General features: G+C 31.3%; 1 protein-coding gene across 9 annotated transcripts; it reads right to left on the bottom strand.

Moving 5' to 3' along the window:
• Positions 1-416: 416 nt before the first annotated feature.
• Positions 417-18,190, bottom strand: PHOT2 (phototropin 2). Of its 9 annotated transcripts, none has more exons than XR_016519339.1 (24): positions 17,762-18,190; positions 17,613-17,680; positions 16,580-17,330; positions 15,857-16,039; positions 13,181-13,272; positions 12,837-13,107; positions 12,415-12,631; positions 11,080-11,150; positions 10,478-10,584; positions 10,194-10,243; positions 9,962-10,066; positions 9,425-9,489; positions 9,198-9,287; positions 8,812-8,888; positions 7,897-7,981; positions 7,185-7,265; positions 6,892-6,995; positions 6,437-6,486; positions 4,853-4,959; positions 4,103-4,222; positions 3,303-3,354; positions 2,480-2,592; positions 1,838-1,978; positions 417-795 (listed from the first exon to the last, which is right to left on the bottom strand). XR_016519339.1 is itself a non-coding variant. In XM_090299839.1 (24 exons), the coding sequence occupies exons 3-24, from the start codon at positions 17,275-17,277 to the stop codon at positions 679-681; spliced, it is 2,991 nt and encodes a 996-aa protein (XP_090155965.1). In that variant the 5' UTR covers positions 17,278-17,330; positions 17,613-17,680; positions 17,762-17,913; the 3' UTR covers positions 417-678. The 9 variants fall into 9 exon arrangements, 4 of the variants coding, with proteins under 4 accessions (XP_090155965.1, XP_068465851.2, XP_090155966.1 ...); XR_016519337.1 differs by having other exon boundaries at positions 7,887-7,981; positions 9,430-9,489; positions 17,762-17,902; XM_090299839.1 differs by having other exon boundaries at positions 9,430-9,489; positions 17,762-17,913.
• Positions 18,191-20,702: the final 2,512 nt, after the last annotated feature.

A 20,702-nucleotide genomic window follows, 5' to 3' on the forward strand; every position in this document is an offset into this window, starting at 1 on the left:
GAGATTAAAAAAATCATTTGTATATAAAATGGTTTTTAAATTGGTATCTATTAACTACCAATTAATGTTTTAACTACTAATATTTTAAATTTTAAATTAGTTTTTAAAAAATTAATAGAGACTAATTTAGAATATAAAATAGTAAATAGCTAAAATTTTGGTAGTTAATGATTAGATACCAATTTAAAAACTATTTTATAGTTTTTTTTATTAATAATATAAATTATTACTTTAAATACGAATAATTTTTTTAATTTATAAAATAGTCTTTAATTTAGTTAAATGATAACTAATTATTTTAGTGTCTAAAATTAGTTTTTATTCAATAATTTCGTTTGTGGATTTTCTCTTTCTCACCATCTTACAAAGGATTAGAGTGACAATAAATAAATTAGGTTATATATAGATAATGAAAATAAGTAGTAACATGTATGATATTATTGATGTATTGTGGACATGCATGAATAGGATCCTTGTTCAATGTACATTGCACATTCTACTTTTCTGCTAACCCTACACAACTTAGATTTTGTTTAAATGCATCTGTTGGCAGATCAGAAGATGGTATTTGACCATTACCAAATCAATAGACTCTATTACACTTTAACTTCACCCCGTCATTGTTGCAGCATGGATCAGATAACATTCTCACAAACATCATCAGCAAACACTGAACCATCAAAAGATATCCATATCAATGGAGTTCACTAGCACTCCATCATCTTCCCACTTTATATCCTTTGCCACTGGTTCTTTTCCAATCAATTTCAGAGGAACTTCTAATGGAGGTGGAGTCTGCATCAAACAAAATAGCTCTTTCATTACTGCAATAATAAGCAGCTAAAACTTCAACAAGTGTTAGAAACATGATTTCAGTGGCTGTTTTCTTTTTCTGGTCCAAAAAGTTTAGAGGAGAGTAATTGTAATATTCAAAAACACTATTTTTTTAATCAGAGCAAAGAGTGAAATTAAATTAAGAGGGATAAAAAGGGGTATCCCAACACTTTTAAATAAACCAAAACACATTAAGAATCTCAAAAAATAAAGAGATGAACAAACACTCAAGAAGCAATAGATAGATAATGTTTGTTGCATAAGCTAAACATCTTATTCCAGCTAGTACCATGCTCATATTGGAATGCTATAAGAGTGCTTGTATTCAAAAACACTATAAGAAAATCATTAAATAGAAACTAATTTTAAAGATAAAAGTTATTATATTAACTAAATTAGATAATATTTTAGATATTAAAAAAATTATTAGTATCTAAATTAGTTTCTATTATTAATAAAATGTATAAACTAGTTTTTAAATTGGTATCTAATTAGATACTGGATTCTAGCTATCAACTTTAGAATCTAAAGTAATTAGTAACTAATTAGATACCAATTTAAAAACTAATTTATAAATTTTATGAATAATAAAAACTACTTTAAATATCAATAATTTTTTTAATCTCTAAAAATAGTATATAATTTAGTTAATATAATGATTAATTACTTTTTAATCTCTAAAGTTAGTTTCTATTTAGGAATTTTGTTACAGTGAAATAAGTCAGCATTCAATTCCACCAGTTTAACAAACCCTAAATTGGCTCCTAGTGAGATATGAATCACGTTGAGTGATAGTGATTGATTATTCTTGAGGTCCTTGAATGCACATTTTGTCAGCCAAAGTAGTCCCCACATGAGGACCTTATGGACTAATTTGGATTATGAATTCAAAACTGACCAAATAAATGCATATTTAGGGACCATTTGAAGGACCAATTTTACTATTTGTGGTAATCAGAATTTTTCTAATCATTGACTTCAAAAGAAACAACAAGGAAATTACCATGTTACGGATTAGAGGCCAAGTGATTCCACGGAAAAAAGGGTGTTGTTTGATTTCATTTGCACCAGTGGTTGAACCTAGACGACTTGTTGGATCTCTCTGCAAAAGTGCATTAATCAACTGCCTGGCTGCAAGACTAGCCTGAAAATTTTCAAAACTGTATCAGTTGATGTAAGATCAAAACAGTAGCTCAGTGAATTGTCAGAATTTATTCGGTTGGAGATAAAAACATTTCATTGTATATAAGTGGTGTAAACTCACCTTATAAACCGGTTTTATGAGGTTGAATTAAGTTTAAAGTTCAATTATTAATATATAATGAAGAGAAAAGACTTTTTGGTGGAAGAGTTTATGTATATCAGTGGATGTGAAAAGACCATTTCTTCTGTCAATGCAATGTATTATTTTCACACCTATAGAGAATTTTGAAATCAAGTACCTAAATATTTGAATGCTTATGATTTTCTACATCAGTTTTGCTACCCATTACATGTAATTTATGCAAAAACTTGTGACACAGGAACTCCAATCATAGGAAATTTATGCAAAAACTTGTGACATAGGAACTCCAATCATAGGAAATGAATTCATTCAATAATTTTGAAGTTCAACTAATTGAAATGAAGCAGTATTTTTGTGTACCGGGATGCTGCTTGGAAAGGTAAGATCCTTGTGTAAGATGTTGGAAAATGTCTTCTGTCTGTTCTTTCCTCTAAATGGTGTACGGCCATAGAGCATCTCATACAATAAGATACCTAAACAGATAGAAACAATAATCGTTGATGTCAAAAAATAATTAGTTACTAAATTATATACTAATTTAGAGATTAAAAAATTATTATATCTAAATTGATTTCTATTATTAATAAAAATTTATAAAATAATTTCTAAATTTATACTTAAATTAGTTAACTAAGTTTTAACGACTAATATTTTAGATTCTAAATACGAAACCCTTGCTAATTGAACAAGTATGAAGCGAACTCAAACCTTATGCTGAATTGTAATTAAAAGTCTAGAACTATTTGGTCAAAAGGCTCTCATACTATGTTAACAACCATTTGAGCCTAAAACTCATTAGGTGGATGAAAGGAGTAGCTTTGATACTTAATATGCCCCCTTATACAAAACCCTCTATGCACAAATCATCAATAAAGTATGCTCCATCAAAATTTTCAAGAAGTAATGATTTCTGTTACTGCTAACAGAAACACTAACTTATACTCAGAATGGTGCCAAGAAATTAACTCTATCCCAGCATGTAGAAACAAAAAAACTCCTGTTGAATTTTCCAGCATTTTCCCCCAATCCTAACAAAATAGAGCATATCTTCATAAAGCCCTCCCAAACTATCCATTTTTCATCAAATGAACTGATTCTAAGAGAGTTGGTTTCAAATATTTTGTTAATTTGATCACTGATTAGTAACAAAATAAAGCTTAAGCATAAGGGTGAAAGTGATTACCAAGGGTCCACCAATCTATAGCGCTAGTATGCCCAGCTCCAGTTATAATTTCCTGATATCAAGTACCTTAAAAAACTCAGTACATGATAATATAACAACAAATGAATAACAAAAAATGTTATTATGTATTTCTAGACTGCAATAAATGTCCTCAAGTTTGATGAAATCTATTTGAAGAGATTACAGAAACTGTGTTCAGAGAATACACATGTTTATAATGAATAGTAACGATACAGTAAGTGAAAGAGAAGAAATATAAAATGTAATCCCTAAATCAAAGCCCTACAACATTTTCCTATTTTCAAAATTATATCTTCAACAAAATCCAACTTCTTTCCAAAGTAACAGAGGTTTGCTTTTTTTATTAGAAAAAAGAATGAATAAATATAATCATTTCAGGGGTGGTTCAACCCTTATACAAACAAACCATGAAAACAAAACACACCTCTTCTAACAAACCAAGTAACAAAGATTTGTATTTTCTCTTCATAACAACATCTCTAAGACACTCTACTGATCCTATCACTTTGTAAGGCCTTTGGGCATGAAGCTCAGACTACACACAAGTGTAGAGAGAAACAATTCATGATTCTAAAAAATGGAAACTATTACTTAAGCATCATCTAAGATACTCCAATTTTAAATCTTCAATTTTAACATGAGAATTCTATTTTTTTTAATTAAAACTGAGTGAGGTCTATGTGACTTCAGAAATGAGTGAGATTTAAGCTTTAAACATTAAGGGAAATCTTTTTTTTGTTCAGTTAGATAGTATGAAGCAGAATTGAAAATCACCATACAGGGGCAATATATTCTTCAGTTCCAACAAACGAGTTTGATTGTGTAACTGGCTCTGCAACGAGTATTGGTGGTGGTCCACTTCGTGATCTTCTTTTACCAGGTAATGCTTGCTTCACAACCTGTGAAAATGAATTTTAGTTTTTTTCTTTATAAAAGATTTCATGTTATGCATCACTATGCAACTTGACATCTCAGTTATGCTGACATTTCAAGTAACAACAATCATCACATGAAAAAAATAGTATTAAAAAGAAAAAAAAATACACAAAAATTATACATACGTAAACTATACCTATTCATAAATAATTCTAATAACATACTAGATGGAATCTGACAAAATATCATTTGTCAAGCTGAAATGCAACCCTAGTACATCAGTTCCTTTACTTACCTAAAGATGCAACCACAGATAAGGGAATCGATTAAGTTTCTTAGCTATGGACACCATACATGGCAAGACATACTTTTCATGTAGTGATGGTTAAGAAAAGTGCCATTACTAGATCCCTTTTGACTCTTAAAGAAGAAAATAATAACAAAATCATTTTGTTTTTAAATATCAGTAAAAAAATGCACATTTTTTTCCTAAAATATGAGAGAGAGATTTGAAGCCTTGGGTAACACTTTTTCTACCACAACTATAGTTCATTGGAGAAGTGTGACACCAATTAATTTCATATATTGGTCAAGAATTTCCAATAATTTATAGAAAAAATTGAGCATGTTTATGCAGGAAAAAGGATACGTACCTGGGGTTTACACGATGTCATAGATGATAGATCAAAATCAGTTAATACAACGTGACCATCCTTCTGAAGTAAGATATTTTCAGGCTTTAAGTCACGATAAATTATACCTAGACAGGTTCAACAAAAGAAACCAATATTCAGTATCTACTTTTTTCCTGTAGCAGACAATGTTATAAAAAAAATGGAACGGTATGATTAAACACAAAGATAAGACAAGAAAACCTTGAACACTGCTAAAATACATCCAAAAATTGTAAGAAAAGAAAAACATCCCTAACCCCAAAACCAGCAAGATAGGAAAAATATTCGGATACAAAATGGTTGCCATTGTTAAATGCTTGTCACTTTCTTTTTCGAAATTTCAGTTGAACCTAGTGTGATTTATAAGGTTTTATCCACACGTTATTTTGGTCCAGCTCTGTCTCCCTTGCATGTACTGTCACAAGAATCAATAGTTGTCCCATTTAAAGAAGCTTGATATATCAACCTCATCACCCTCGTATTAACTATTAATGGTAACCATAGGTGGTTATTCCAGAGCATGAGGTAGAAAAGGATCCAAGTGAATCATGTCCTACTTCTACAACAAACCTGCAAAGTATGTTGATGATCTCTCTAATGGGCATGTAGACCATAAAGGTAATTCCGGATGATTATATTAACCATTTTCAAGTTTATCTTGTCACAAGGATATAACCTATGTAGCACAGTCACAGAGATACGCATAATCTCTAAAATGTAGGACACGGTTATGTGCACAAGTATGTTTCAGTTTTTTTTAGCAGAAAAATGTTTCTCATGGCTGGTTCAAAAATATTATTCCTTATTTTTATAATCATAATAAAAATTTATACAACAAAATTGATTTAAAAAAATTAATGTATTTTTTCTTTTTAAAATTGTGTTAGAACTGTGCTAGAATTATAAAAAATCAAGCAAAATATTTTTTGAATTGGACACTTCATTTATACGTGTCTTACAAGTGTCGGTGTTTGATACGTGTGTCCGATACAGACACACCATTTAAGAAGAGTGTCCGAACCTTGTAGACTTAGACATATAACTAGGTGGTCCAAAGCGAGGTGCTGCTAAGGTGTAACAGTTTTATACCCTTTATGAGAGACATTGAAAAGCTACACTCCGCTCAAGAAAAGAATTTTAAAATTGTATTGTGATTTTGTATTAATTATAATTACTATGCAAATAGACAGAATCAAAATCAATAAAGTTTAAAGCAATTAAACTGTACATTCTGTTATATGTCGACTATCTGTGATAAGTAACATAAAACAGAACGTGCTGCTGTTAAACCATAAGAGAAAAAACTAATACAGCAACAAAACTAATTAGCCAAATCAATGCAGCATGTGGCATGAAAAATGAAATAGAGCATGCCATCCAGAAAAATAGTAAACAATTCAAGTGGCAAAACCTACCATTCCAAAAACAGAATAAAATCGATTCAAAAAACAGTAAGTGTGGCACTGAAAGTGCCTAATAGGTATAACAAAGAGAAAAGTAAATAAAATGCTTAAGAATGCATATGAAACTAATCAAATGAAGATATACTGAGCAGCAGCTTACCTAGACAGTGGAGATATTCCAAGCCAATGACAACCTCTGCCGCATAGAATCTGAATACATGAATGATAAAATTAACAAAAAAGATAACAGTCTGCATTATAAATACATACATACATATAATAGGTGTTGCCCAATAACCTGTATGTATGTATACATATCATTTTTAATTAGTCAAGGTATAATATGTCGAGGTTGATGTATGTAGTGAGTAGTCAATCTCATTGTGTTATAGAAGAGTTGTTGGCCTATTATGTGTTATTGGGCAACACCTATTATACTTAAAAAGAAATGATAGAGTTTATTTATAGCAACCAAATGATGGCTTCGTGATTGTCTAACTGAACATTTAGCATAACATTCTCAGACAGGAATCTTCTAAATCATAAATATTGAAAACTTAAAGTATTCATAAGGCCTAAGACACTTGACAGATAAAAGTAGGAAAGCAAAAGTACCTTGCTGATTCTTCTTTGAAAATCTTCATTGGTTGTTTGTCAAGCAATGCAAACAATTCTCCCCCGTGGCAGAAGTCAGAAATCAAACATACATGTGTAGAAGTCTGTTGAGACAAAGAAACTGTTAGAGCAATTCAGATGGGAGCCCTAGTTATTAATTGTTCAAAAGATTCTTCCCTGCTTCTAAAGGATACTTAATGAATTATAAGTTGTTTGTTAGCACAATATCTTGACCAAACTTTACACTTCAGTTGTCTCTCAGTCCAGCATAAAGACAGATGAGTTATATTTACCTGAAATGAGGTGTAGAGTGTTGGAAGAAAAGGATGATCCAATAATGAAATAATCTCTCTTTCAATGCATGATCGGTGAACCTGTAATAGTAATCAGTTAATCACACAAATATATTCCAGCTAAATATATTGAGTGAGATAAGTTAAATATTTCTTTCATGAACCAAAAAAAGGGGTATTAGATTGCGAAGAAACTTCAGCACACAAGCCTAAATTAACATTTTTTACTTATATTTGAGTGTTTTTCTTCTCAGATGCTGATAACCAAGAATACATTAGAGCCATGGCTTTTTGAGAACCATTAGTTCAAGTCTCAACATTCATTATTGTGCTATGCATTTGTGGTTTTTCCTTTCAACTTTATCTGCACATAATTTTTGTAAAGCCAATTTCTTCATTCATATTTTCATTTTGAAAACTAGCAGATAAACTATGCTGTAATGCAGTCATCATCTCTTTCGTGGGAGGCATGTATATTGTTCAAATTAGAGGGTTTAGACATAAGATGAGGAGAATACATAAACAAAGTAGTAATGAACAAACCCATGAATTCATAGCAATGGCGTGATTCATAACTTATTCCCACTTTTCTTACAGAAATTACTAATTTCAGCTGAGGAAAAAATGAAAGTAAAAAACAAAAAGCATGTATTTTCAAAGTAAAAAACATAGAATCTCTAAGAAGAAACTAGTGACTCTTACATATCCAGACCTTATTACGATTTAGCATGACAGTCTTTTCCATTGCTTTCATTGCATATAGTTCACCAGTACCTTTGAGTTCCACCAAATGAACACTGTAGCAAAAAACACAATGATGGCTTGATAAATTATCAGAGAATTTTTATTCTATGATACTGAATTTTTTTCGACCACAAACAGAAAATAAAAAGTAGAAAATTTGAGAACATCTAAATAAGGGATCAAGTTAAAGATGTAGAATGGAGGGGTCATAAGAAACCTGCAACAACATCTAGAAAGAGGAAACCTTGTGAGGTGTTTTAACTAAGAAAGTGCTAAATGGAACAGATATGTTTTCATGAAAACAACTTTGGAAAATAGAAAAATGAAAAAAAAGATTGTTGCCTTTCTCAGTAAACTCACTTTTCTCTCTCTCCAACCATGATTAGTTATTCATAACAACTTTAGAGAAAACCATTTGTACAAAATAGCTTATCGATTAATGTTTATAAAATCAGAGACCAATTTAGGAAACACATTTGTACAAAGAGCTTCTGTGTGACATCATATTGGCTGCAAGGTCTGCAGATGAATGTATTAAAGTATAAACATTATGAAAAAATGTTACTTCTGACAACTCGATAGTCAAATGCACCAGTTTACAACATTTCAAAATTTCTCCACCTTTCACATGAACTCACATTTCAGTACAAAATTGTTTTTCCTTCTACTTTTAGTAGATTTAATCTGGAACAAACATTATATTTGAAAATGTTTTGACTGTTATAGGGACTTGTGTAAAGGAAAGGAGCATTTCGAAATTGAAAGTGCAGAGTTTAACAAAACTATTAGTTTAGGCTTCCAAGATTCTAGAAAGGGAAAAATTGTTAGTGAGGATTCTTTTATTCAATGCAAATATTTGATACAAGTTGATAACAAATTCTACCTGCCAGTATCTCCACAACCTAGTGGCCTTATGGGCACAAAATGTTGGAGGCCAATTTTTTCGCCTCTTGCAACAACCTGAAAGAATCAAAGAAACAAATTAACCAAAATAAGGCATATTTTTACATCAAACCAAAATTCAACAGTATTCTATTCATGAACTCTATATGTAAAACAAAAATGTAACAAAAATCAAATAATAGCCATATCTCAATCCTACCTTCTAAATCTAAACAATAACCTAATACCTACTCTTTATCTAAACAAATACTTTAAGGATTGAAACATAGCATAAACAAACCCCCAAAAACTAATTAAAATTACCAATATTTAGGCATATATTCTCAAGGCATGGAAAGGAAGTGAAATGCATGAATGGGTTGGTACCTTTTGTATTGCTATCCAAGAAGGATTATCCCTTTTGTGAGGTCGTGGAAAGACAGGTTGGGAATGAATTGCCCACAAATCTTCTGGTCTCTGCAACATAACATATTCATTTTATATCAGCAAATATAACTGACAAAAAATACCATAACACTCTTCTTCAAATGACACAACACAACTATTACGAACATAAAATAATGCATTATACACAGGTAACCCAAATGGAATACCTTACCAAGTTGGCATCGGGAAGTTCTCGGACAGCTTCATCCACATTTTCTGCAGTTGCTTTCACCTAATACCAGAGGCAAATGATGAAGATAAGCAAATAAAGTATGTAAAGAAATTTACAAAGAGGAACTGAATTTTATACTGGGATTCTAAGACAAACTCATGGTGAATAGCTTTTATCTAGATATTAAGCATGCATTGCTACTAAGTTCTACAGCAAAACAGAATAATATTACTTATATGGTGGGAAAATATAGACCCTATGAACAAGTCGTGCAGTCATGGATATCAAAGAACACAATTGTCTTTTATAATACATTACAGAAATTTTTTATATTGAATAACGGTTGTGCTAAATACATGTTGATAGTGTTCAAGAAAACATCTCAATAAGGGAAGTTTTCAGTAACTCAAGTTTTGTTGACATATAGAATATACATATTCATAGGTTTAAGAGCATCTCACAAAGTAAAATATAAAAGCAAATCATCTCACACCAGTAAGTAAAAAGCTAAGAGTGAAAAGACAATACTCACCAGCTTGGCACTCTGAAACTCAGTTGTCTCAGACAGGCGGTTTTTTAAGGGTTCCACATGATCACTTCCATCTAGTTGAACGCCAATGAAGTATTGAAGTTCACCCTAAATACAAATCGTTCAAAATGACATGAAAAAACTAAAAAGGGGGGAAGACAATGTATTGCTCAATAGATACTTTATGCTCATGACTCAAATTATTTGTTTTCTTGCATAACAATTTCACAATCACCTTTTGGTCACGCATAGGTTGCAGGTGAAACAAATTCCAAAACTTCTTTCCTACAAAAAGATTGAACATGTAAACAATAAATAAACAAAAAGGGTGCTATATTTGAAAAATGGAAACATATTACCTACATCAATCAATTGCCACCAACTTTCAAAGTACAACTTTAAATAGAAAAAAATGAATAAAGAAAGTGTATGATTGAAGTACAACTGGGAGGAAGGACAAATCATACTCCAATGAAGAGAGAAAGTCAGAAGTATAGATATAATTGACCAGTTATTTACCACTCTTAGTATAGTTGATCAACTGAACAGTGATTTCCCTCTGTTCTCTGATAGCATCCCTTATCCTTGAAACAGTTGCCTGGTCTGTCTCTGGTCCTTGAAGAAACCTATGCAATGAATGAAGTAACTATCGTATTATTGGCATTGCAAACAAAATCTTGCATTAAGTTTATCGATGTAAAAATGTCAGAAACAGGACATGATATCCTAATGAATAAATTTCTACAACTAAATTGATGATGTATTCTTCTTTGAAAGACAAAAGTACAGGATTACTCAAAAAACAATCTTCCACTACTATAAAGGTGATTGACACATTCCTTACTTATCACTGCCCTGGTTTATGAAATTTTATGTCATGCATTTCTTTTATTGACGTGAACTTCTAAATGATAGAAAAAAATACTTGCAAACGACAGAGAACTACACAATCAGGAAAAAGTAGACCAACTTCTGTAGTTGGTAATAAACAGTGTCATACTGAAATGACAACCAATCTATTAAAAGTAGACAGAAATCTATCAGAAGAGTGTTTCTAAAAGAGAAGAGAGCATAGAAGAAAAATGAAACTTTTTGGTATATGAAGATAGTAAAGTTTATACCGACAATTTCGTCCCAAAATTTCTTCTCTTGTATATTCCGTAAGTTCAAGAAAGCTATCAGATGCAAATATCTGCACAGAAAGCAATAATAGTACTTAAAAGCTATTTTCAACAAACACAATAAGTATATATTCTGCATACACATACTACATGTCTTTTTTTGTATGTATGTGAGTGCGTGTTCCAATGGCTATTACCATTTCCAACAGCTACTAAATAATAGGAGCAGTATGTTTGGAGTAAAATGCCAGCAACAGATTACCTAAGATTTTGTGCAAACTACTACCACTAGGTCCACCCTGCAGCAGTCTTCTATATCCTAATTATTTTGTTTGCATAATTTCTAAGGAATAAAAGGAGGTAAAGCACAGAGAGAACTAATGGCATTTTAGTTAAAATAATTTCATTAAAATAATTCTTCTTATACCCATAAATAGAAAGAGAAACAAATATAAACATTTTACAAGAAAAACTTATGACATTTTTGCACAGACATTTTATAACGTTGACAGTATTTCATTAAAATAGGAGTATTCATTGAAAGAACTCATGAAGAAAAACCATTTAGCTGCTTGACTCGTCAATCACTATGACTCTCAAGATTGATAGGTTTTTCGCCATAAGAATATTATAATAGATAATCAAATTTTCCATTATAATACAAAATTTTACTTCAATAAAGAAGGGGATAAACAATATATTTTTCATCGCATGATGAAGAATTTGTTATAGTGATGAAGACAATTTAACTAGAAGAGAAGAACACAGGCAGAGGATAAAGTGTCTCCTGAGGAAATCAGTTTTCTTTTATATTTATTATTACATGAACCACTCTCCCAAAAAAGCCCAGTTGTTAGTAAAAAATTCCTAAGTGGGGGAGAGAACTAGATTAAATTCCAGATCCATGTCATGAACCAAGTTTCCCAAAATTATAAGCTATTAGGTGAATGCATATGAATAGTTTTAATATGTACTAAATATCTAGCCTTTGTCAAGGACCAAATCTCCTAAAAGCTTGTGTTTTTAATTGGTGTAGGACTGTCTGAAAATGGTTCTATATCTTTAACACATCCCTTCAAGAATCTTTTGGACTAGATGCATGGACATGCACTTGTCACTTAAGAATGGGTGTGACAAAGAATGAAAGCCTAACATACTTGGCCATACATCCTCAAATACCATGTCAAGGACAAACTCTCCAAAAGCTATAGTTAATATGTGATCATCCAAAACTGCTTCTATGTCTTTAATGAACAGTATATAGATCAAGCAACCAAGTTCACTAAGGGGGGTGAGGCACCTGTTGTTGAGCCAAAGAGAAAAAAATTGTCTTACAATTGGGTTATCTGGCAGTCTAGGATCAGAAATCACGAAGTTCTTTTCTATCCTCTCCAATGTGGTTGCTAGATCAATTCCCTGCCTTATGTCCCTCTCTCTTAGTGAGTGCTCCCAATTGTTCGACCACTCTATTTCTTTGGTCATCAAAACCTCAGGTTCAACAATGGTCTTCTCCTCATCTCTCCCAGCAGAACTCTGTGATTTCCCTTTAAAACTGCAATAAAAGGAAAACATTTCAATTTCAAGAACATACAATGAATTTAAATTTGTGAGGTAAACATTCACTATAACCCAATAGAGATAGCTAGTGAACCGAATGTGAGCAAAACAGAAAAGCTTTCAAAATATATTTTTTAGCAGCCAGTTAAGCATTTCGAAAATGAGAATTGATTTTGGCTAAACTACAAAGAAATCAATACCCCTTTAAAGAAATCCGTCCTGATCTTGATGTCCTGCTCTTTTCCTGATTAGAACTCATGCTTTGGATGTTGAGTGGAGAAGGTTGTCGACCAGGTGTGCTTGTATTCCCAGCATCAGCAGACTTTGGCAAAACAAAATCAAGATTCATTTTCTCTTCCTCTTCTTGCTTGGAGGCAGTATCATCATTCCTTTTATTGATAATAGATTTTGGGTCCTTAACAGTTTGGACAACCTCGGTGATGGAACCCATAGCTGTCTCCTTCTGACGAGCTGATAAAGGAAATTCAATGTTACATATAAACTCAGAACCTCAGACATTACTAAAAATGGCTCAACATATTACCATCATATCGAATTAATGACTTGGGTAACCCATTTGGTCGTAATGCCTTTTCATTCACTCCTTCAGTGTATTTGCTCACCTCAACCTGCATTCTGTAGTAATAACAGTGTTAAGCAGTAAGCATATTTCAGCTGTTACAAACAAAACTTGTTAGATAGTTAGAACTCACATTCAACATACAACCATTTTCCCTGAAAGCACATTACTAGATTTCATAGTCTTAGAATTTGTACAGGGATCATATCTGTTCTCTTAAAAGCATTGCTTCACTTTGCTTTGGGGGCATGGCATGTTCTCTAGATCGTTTAAACCATTTGAACCAACAATTTATAGATATAAGATTAAAATAGCTTCCTTTATAGTCCAAAAACAAGCCATGGTCATGTTTTGCCTAGCAGCAAAGCATTTAAATTTAAGTTTTGAAAAGAAAGAAAAAGGAAATAATGACTAAGCATGGTTAAAGATTAAATGTGTTTGGTTTGTCATTTGAAACCTGCGAAACCATGTTTTGGAAAAAAATATTGTCTCTTGTAGTTTACACCCAAATCATGGTCCTAGAATTTCAAACAGGAAACCAAACGCCTTATAATTCCTAAAAGCTTCAACAGTTATGGAAATACCCAAGAATATTATCAAAGTACATGGGTACTAAATTTGGATAAGAGAAGTTACGGTATATCATCAAAAGAGAATGCTGTAGATTTTCACAACAAACTCACATAATGCAAAATGAACCTGAAGAGTTGCTTTTGTCATGAGAAGGTAACGCATCAGAGAGTAAAGAGCTTCTCAAATTCTAGCACTCCTCTTTGAGATGTTTCTTCTATACTCTATTGTCTTGAACTTAGCAATTCAAACATGCCTTTTGGAAGTGCTGTCATTATATTTGCTAATTGATCTTCTTCAGAACTGCGATGCTTCAATCTGATTTAATCTGATTTTTCTACTTCCCGGTATTTAACCTTGATATGCTTTACTCTTCCATGTTAAATAGGATTCTTTGCAATTATCATAGAAGACTTTTTATCAACTCTTAAAATAACTGCTTCTTCAGAGTAGTCTTGAAGATTTACCTTCCACTATTAGTGTTTTCCATTGCCTATAATGACTTTGGACATGTATGCCTTGTTTAGCTCTTTGAAGATGCTAGCATTATGAGTCATGTGGTTTGTTTTCCACTATTTATTAGCCAAGTTTCTCTGTTTTTAATTGTTGAGTAGCAACTTGCAACAAAGAGTTGTTCCTCCCTTTGGTTGTGTTGTTGGACAGTCTGAGCAGTTTATCCTTGTTGGTTTTGTCTATTTCTAGAGACTTTCTCTATATTCCCAACTTGGTTACAAACTCTGCAACTAGCGTCTGGTTTGTACCAACAAAAGTTCTCAGTATGGTTTCTCCTTTTGCAATAGGAGCAAGATGGAAACTTCTCCCATGTTTTTCCATGCTTCTTTGATCCTCCAACTTCTTCTATCACCAAAAAAAATTTCCATTGTTGGATTTTACTTTTAGTCTGTGCTACTAATTTTGTCATTGTTATGGAGAAATCCTTATTATCTTCTAGAGAGGAGATTTTTTATTCAAAGTTCTAAGGAAGACAGACCAAGATTTTCTCCACTGCTCTTTGATCACTTAGTTCTTCACCAAGCAACCTTATACATGTGACCACCTTCATGAAACAGACAATGAACTTTTTGACAAATTCATTGTCCTTCATTTTGACTACTTCAAACTCTCTTCTCAGATTAAAACCCTACATTCTCTTCATTTTATCACTCCCTTGAAACTCCTCCTTCAACTGATCCTAAACTTCCTTGGCAGTTTTGAGAGTAACGATCTTGATGAAAATATCATCATGTAAAGCTACTTGTATGATGGCAAGTGTTTTTCCTTCCTTTGATATTTTATCAGTGTGACTTCTAAGTTGTACTACTGTTGGATTTTCAGGTAATGAAGTTTGAATTTGAATACTACCATCTTCTGCTATATCTCACAACCTTTGAGCTTTTAGGCAAGTCCTCATCTTTGCAGCTCACAGATGAAAGTTTTCACGAGAAAAAATGGGAGGTGAAGGTAGAGAATTATTGGAGGTCATTTTTGTTTAGGAGAATTTTTATGTGTGGTTTTTCTCTTTGACTTGGGTCTCTCTTTTTTCTTTTTTTCTTTTGTCCCTCGAAGAAAATTTAAGCTTCCATACCATGTTAAAGTGTTAACTTAAATGTGGAATAAATTTTGAAATTTAGATACGAGAAGGTATCACATAATACAAAATGAAGCTCAAGAGTTGCTTTTGTAAACATACAGAAAATAAATGATAACAAAGATGAGAAGGTAACCTATGAAAGAGTAGTAAAGTTCTGAAATTCTAACATATTTGAAGCATAAATAATGAACAAAACCTTGTTCTAAACGTCCACTTCATTATTAAAAAAAGGAGGGATCTAGTATGCAGTCCTAATCACTTTATACTAGTTGTCTAAGACACATTCTCTTAACCTTGAGCTATTAAGCATAGTTCCAAGAATGATTCTATATTTCTAAACAAGCTTTTTTGTTTCAAACATTTGGTTTGGTTAACATAAAAGCTAGGCACAGTTGTAGTTAACCAATTGGACTTCCCTTATCAAGTGAGCTTCAGTAGAAATGATACAAGAAAAACCAGGTAGGAAGGGAAGGACTGACCCAATGAATTTGATAGTATTGCCTTTATCATCTTTGATGGGGGTGACAGTGAGAAGATTCCAGAATGGAGTTCCATTTTTCTTGTAGTTTAATAGTCTGCCACAATAACTTCTCCCATTTCTAATTGCATCACGAATTTTGTCCACTTCATTCTTGTCTGTATCAGGTCCCTGAAGAAATCGACTGAAACCAGAAATTGGCTGCTTGATTAATAAGTATGTATTTTTTAGTCAAACACCTTCTAAAACTAGCATCAATTTTGCATGTGCATAGTATGTTTTCCTTAGTTAACTACTTTTGTTGAAAATGGCTAGATATAAGGGTGATTGAAACAATTACAAGAAAATCGTTAAATAGAAACCAGTCTCAGAGACCAAAAACAAAAAATAATTAGTTGTTATATTTACAAAATTAGATACTATGTTAGAGATTAAAAAAATTATTGGTCTCTAAATTAGTTTCTATTATTGATAAATGATTTCTAAATTGGTATCTAATTAGATACCAACTTTAAAGTCTAAATAATTGGTAACTAAAACTTAGGTAGTTAATTAGATACCAATTTAGAAATCATTTATCAATAAGATAAACTAATTTAGAAACTAATAATTTTTTTAGTATCTAATTTAGTCAATATAGAAACTAATAATTTTTTGTTTATAAAATTGATTTTTAATAAATGATTTTTGATATATAGTTTTTGTAAAGGCAGGGCATGCTCACCAATTCCTTCCAATAATCTCCTTTGAAGAATAGCCGGTCATACTGAAAAAGCCACTACTGGCATACATGATTGGGCAGTCTGGTTTTGTTGCATCTGAGACAACAAATGTCTGTTGCAGTGTTGCCAATGCTTCCTTCAACTCTTGTGACACCCTTGGGAACAATCCAGATGTTGAATCAGATCCAAAATTTGACTCCCCAGAAGTCCTTGTTGATTCAGCAAATCTATCTGACAAGTTTCTGGTTCTGTCACCATCAAAAGAGGCACCAGTATTTTCTTCCCCCATTGCTCTGAAGTTCCCAGTGTTCACCACAACACCCCATTCAGCAGCTCTCTCAGCTATGGTTGCTTCAGTTAAAATCTGTTGATCAGAAGAGGACTTCTCTTTTAGATGATTCCTCAAGTAATTGTCTTCAGTTGTACTTTTATCCTTCTTTGCTGAGTTGCCATCAACTGCAAAATTAGGCTTCCCAGCAAATGCCATCCACTTGTTGGCAGATTCCTTATTGCTTACCGAATTAGAGAAAGCAATTGCAGAACCTCCATCCAATTTCACAGCTTTTGTATCACCTTCCTCTCTTCTGATCCTCTGCTGAGCAACATTTTGACTCTCACGTAATTCAAATATTGGAAATGAATCTGTCTGATCACTGCTGCCATCAGAATCATGCTTTGTAGATACCTTCACTTTCTCCATTTATGAGTTATCTCTGTTGATGATAACTACGGACCAAAGGGTAACACCAACACCTACCAAAACCAAAAATTTACACAAAAATAATTATGCATGTTCAGTCTCACTAAGTCTGAAGTAATGGTCATTAAGGACCACAAAACCAAGTTCAATCTTCATGGCAAAACCATACAGAGACTTCTAGTAATATTAAATGCAGAAAAAAAAATACTAATGCAGATAGTTTTATCATGGTAGCAAGGTTCAGTTGGAATGAGAAAGAATTAATGAGTCTAAGTACATAACGTACATGCAATAAATAAAACATGAAAAGAACAAGAAAAGTAGCCAAAATTCACCAAATTGTGCAGAAAGAGAGAGAGGGACAGAGTTTCCTCTGGTAAAAGTAATCAGTCTCACACAGTTTCTGTAGGAAAGAAAGATTGAAACGTGAAAACTTTGTAATGAAAACATGAAAATGGTGTTGTGATTGGGTTGGATAATTAACCTGTCTCTCTAATGTCTTTCCGCTTTCACTTCATGTTGGACCTCAAACAGAAAAGATAATGTTGGAGGTTCACATACACACAATAAATACGCCCCAACATTTTGCTGAATATTTTTCTTTAGGAAAACACAGAATATTCTTGAGGCAAAAGCAAAGGTGTAATATCCATTTCATACACCTTTATTTTGTCCACCTTCTTGGTTGGAAGTAACCAAAAGAAATAAAACAAAATATCCCATTTTTTAACGTTTGAAAGTCACTACTATTGACATAGATTTCATCAGATTCTACTTTCTTCATGCTCACTGGTTTTCACTTGAACCTCTAGTAAATTCTGATCCTTAAAGTGTAAACAGGTATTCATATTTGACATGTAAGACTCAGACATCAAATTGTATTTGTTTTGACAGTTAAGGATACATCAGATTCAACCCTCATAAAAGTTGTCTGCAATATATAGTTTTGGAGGAAAATCATCCTTGAAAGTAGTAAAAAAAGGGGAATTGAGGAAGTGGGGTAGGGAAAAATTGTGAGGCCAGAAAGGATTTGGCGTGGCACGTTATTGGAGATAAATTTCACTATCAAAAATAAATATTTGGGTTCCCTTGAGAAAGATGACAAGTGGGAATAATAGAGGGGAAGGTGTTATGTGGCAATGCAATGTGGTGGTAGAAAGTTCCACGACAACACAACCAACCATTATCATGTCATACAGATACCACGTGGAACTGATTACCCTTTGTCTCACAACACACACTCTCACTTCATCACATTTCCACAACAATTCATTAACACCAACCTAATTTTACTGTAAATGCTCATATCTTGCATTAGATTATAACTCAAGACAAAAACAATTTTTTTACTGTAATAATAAAGCAATTTTGTAACTAGTGATGATATGTTTACAACTCCTCACCAGATAGATTAAATGATTTTTTTGTTAAAATAGAATAATTTTGAAATTTCATTGACTAAATCAGAGCATTTTCCTCTGGGACTAAATCCTAAACTCTCTTTGACATTGTCAAAGGAACATTTTCTTTTTATTTTCTAATTTTTTTTGCTATTGTCAAAAGTAATATTTTTTTTATTTTCTATTTTTATACTCTTTATTTTCTAAAAAAATTATTAGATAGAAACTAATTTTAAAGATCAAAATAATTAGTTACTGTTTAATTAAATTAGAACCATTTTATAAATTAAAAAAATTATTGGTATCTAAAATAGTTTCTATTCTTAATAAAAATTTATAAAATGGTTTCTAAATTGGTATCTAACTATTAACTATCACTAAAGTTTTAGCTACTTACTACTTTATATTCTAAATTAGACATTATTAGTCTTTTAGAAACTAATTTAGAATCTAAAATATTAGTCTCTAAAACTTAGTAGCTAATTTAGATACAAATTTAGAAACTATTTTATAAATTTTTATTAATAATATAAACCACTTTAGATATGAAAAAAAATAATCTCTAAATTTGTATCTAATTTAGTCAATATAGTAACTAATTATTTTTTGTCTCTAAATTTGGTTACTATTTTCTTGTGGGGATTGTGTTGAACTCAATTCTACTTTTTTTACTCTCTTATATTTATTTCCTTCTAATGATTTTTTAATATATAATAGTGAAAATTTATTATTTTTATTTACTTTCAAATACTTCTTTATTCTTTTGGAGAAATTTAGTAAAAAGTTCTTCAATTAAAGATATTAGAAGAAGTTCAAGTTTTTGAATCACGTAAAACTTAACAATCTACACCTCTTCTTCTTATCAATATTTTTCATGTTTCCTTCTTCCCAACAAATTTTCAATGTTCACAATACGCAATTCATCACTGCCTCTATGTTTTCAATTTATTCCAAACTTCATCTAAAGTAACCTATGAATGGTCCATTCTCAATCTCAATTGATTTTCATGAACCTTTAAATTATTTCATGTTAAAATATTATAATGACTATTCAAAATAAACATTTAGCATGTATTTGAATTGAGGAGTGAAATGAGGATGGAAAAGAAAAGAAAATAAGAGTAAAAGAGTATAAAAGAAGCTTGTTTTTATTAAGAGGAAAAAAATGAAAAGTGAAGAAAAATAAATGAAAAATTTAAGAATGATTTGATTGATGTGATAAATAAAAAAAATTAATTTAATTGATATATTTATAAAATGATTACATTATCATTTTTTTTTAAACTAAAATTGGATATAGTATTAAGAGTTTTTTAATTAGTACCAAACTATACAAATTAGGTTAAACAGTTACTCTTGTTACAATCAATCTATTTGTAAAACAATGGTCAATTCTCTTATATCGTCGTCGGTGTATGTAATAATGTAAAAATAATAGACTTTTAAAAAATTAAATTGAAATTCAAATAAAATTAGAATTTAAAAATTATTATAAAAGTTAGCAGCGGTACAAATTTTGAAACAGAATAACAACTTAAAATAAGTTGTCCTCAAAGTACCAAAATTTAAATTAATTAAACTTATGTTCAGTTAAATATGTTATAATAAATTTAAATTAATGTAAATGTCACATTTAACATTTAAGTACATAAAAATAATTTGAAATACAAAGCTATAAGATGACATATAAACAAAAGTTAAATTACAATAATGGGAAAAGGTTAAAAACAATAAAATGGCTTGTTGAGTCCAATAAAATCTCTAAAAAATATCTAAATTTGAATTGTTTAATTATTCCTATGGTTCACCTCATAATTGTGTAAACATATGAGTAATTATGGGGAACTTGACTGGGTGGTTTGATAACCTAAACATCATCGTCCTTATGGAGGGTTTTATTATTATCAGGATGTTATTACTAATCTTAGTTGATCCGATATGTTGTTACACATTATTGATATTAATGATATTTAACTTTTTTTAAAGTTGTTTCATTAAATCAATGTGACCACCCTAAAGTGATAT

The sequence above is a fragment of the Phaseolus vulgaris genome, chromosome 3 (assembly GCF_051622355.1).
Source record: "Phaseolus vulgaris cultivar YP4 chromosome 3, ASM5162235v1, whole genome shotgun sequence".
In the NCBI taxonomy this organism is placed as follows: domain Eukaryota; kingdom Viridiplantae; phylum Streptophyta; class Magnoliopsida; order Fabales; family Fabaceae; genus Phaseolus; species Phaseolus vulgaris.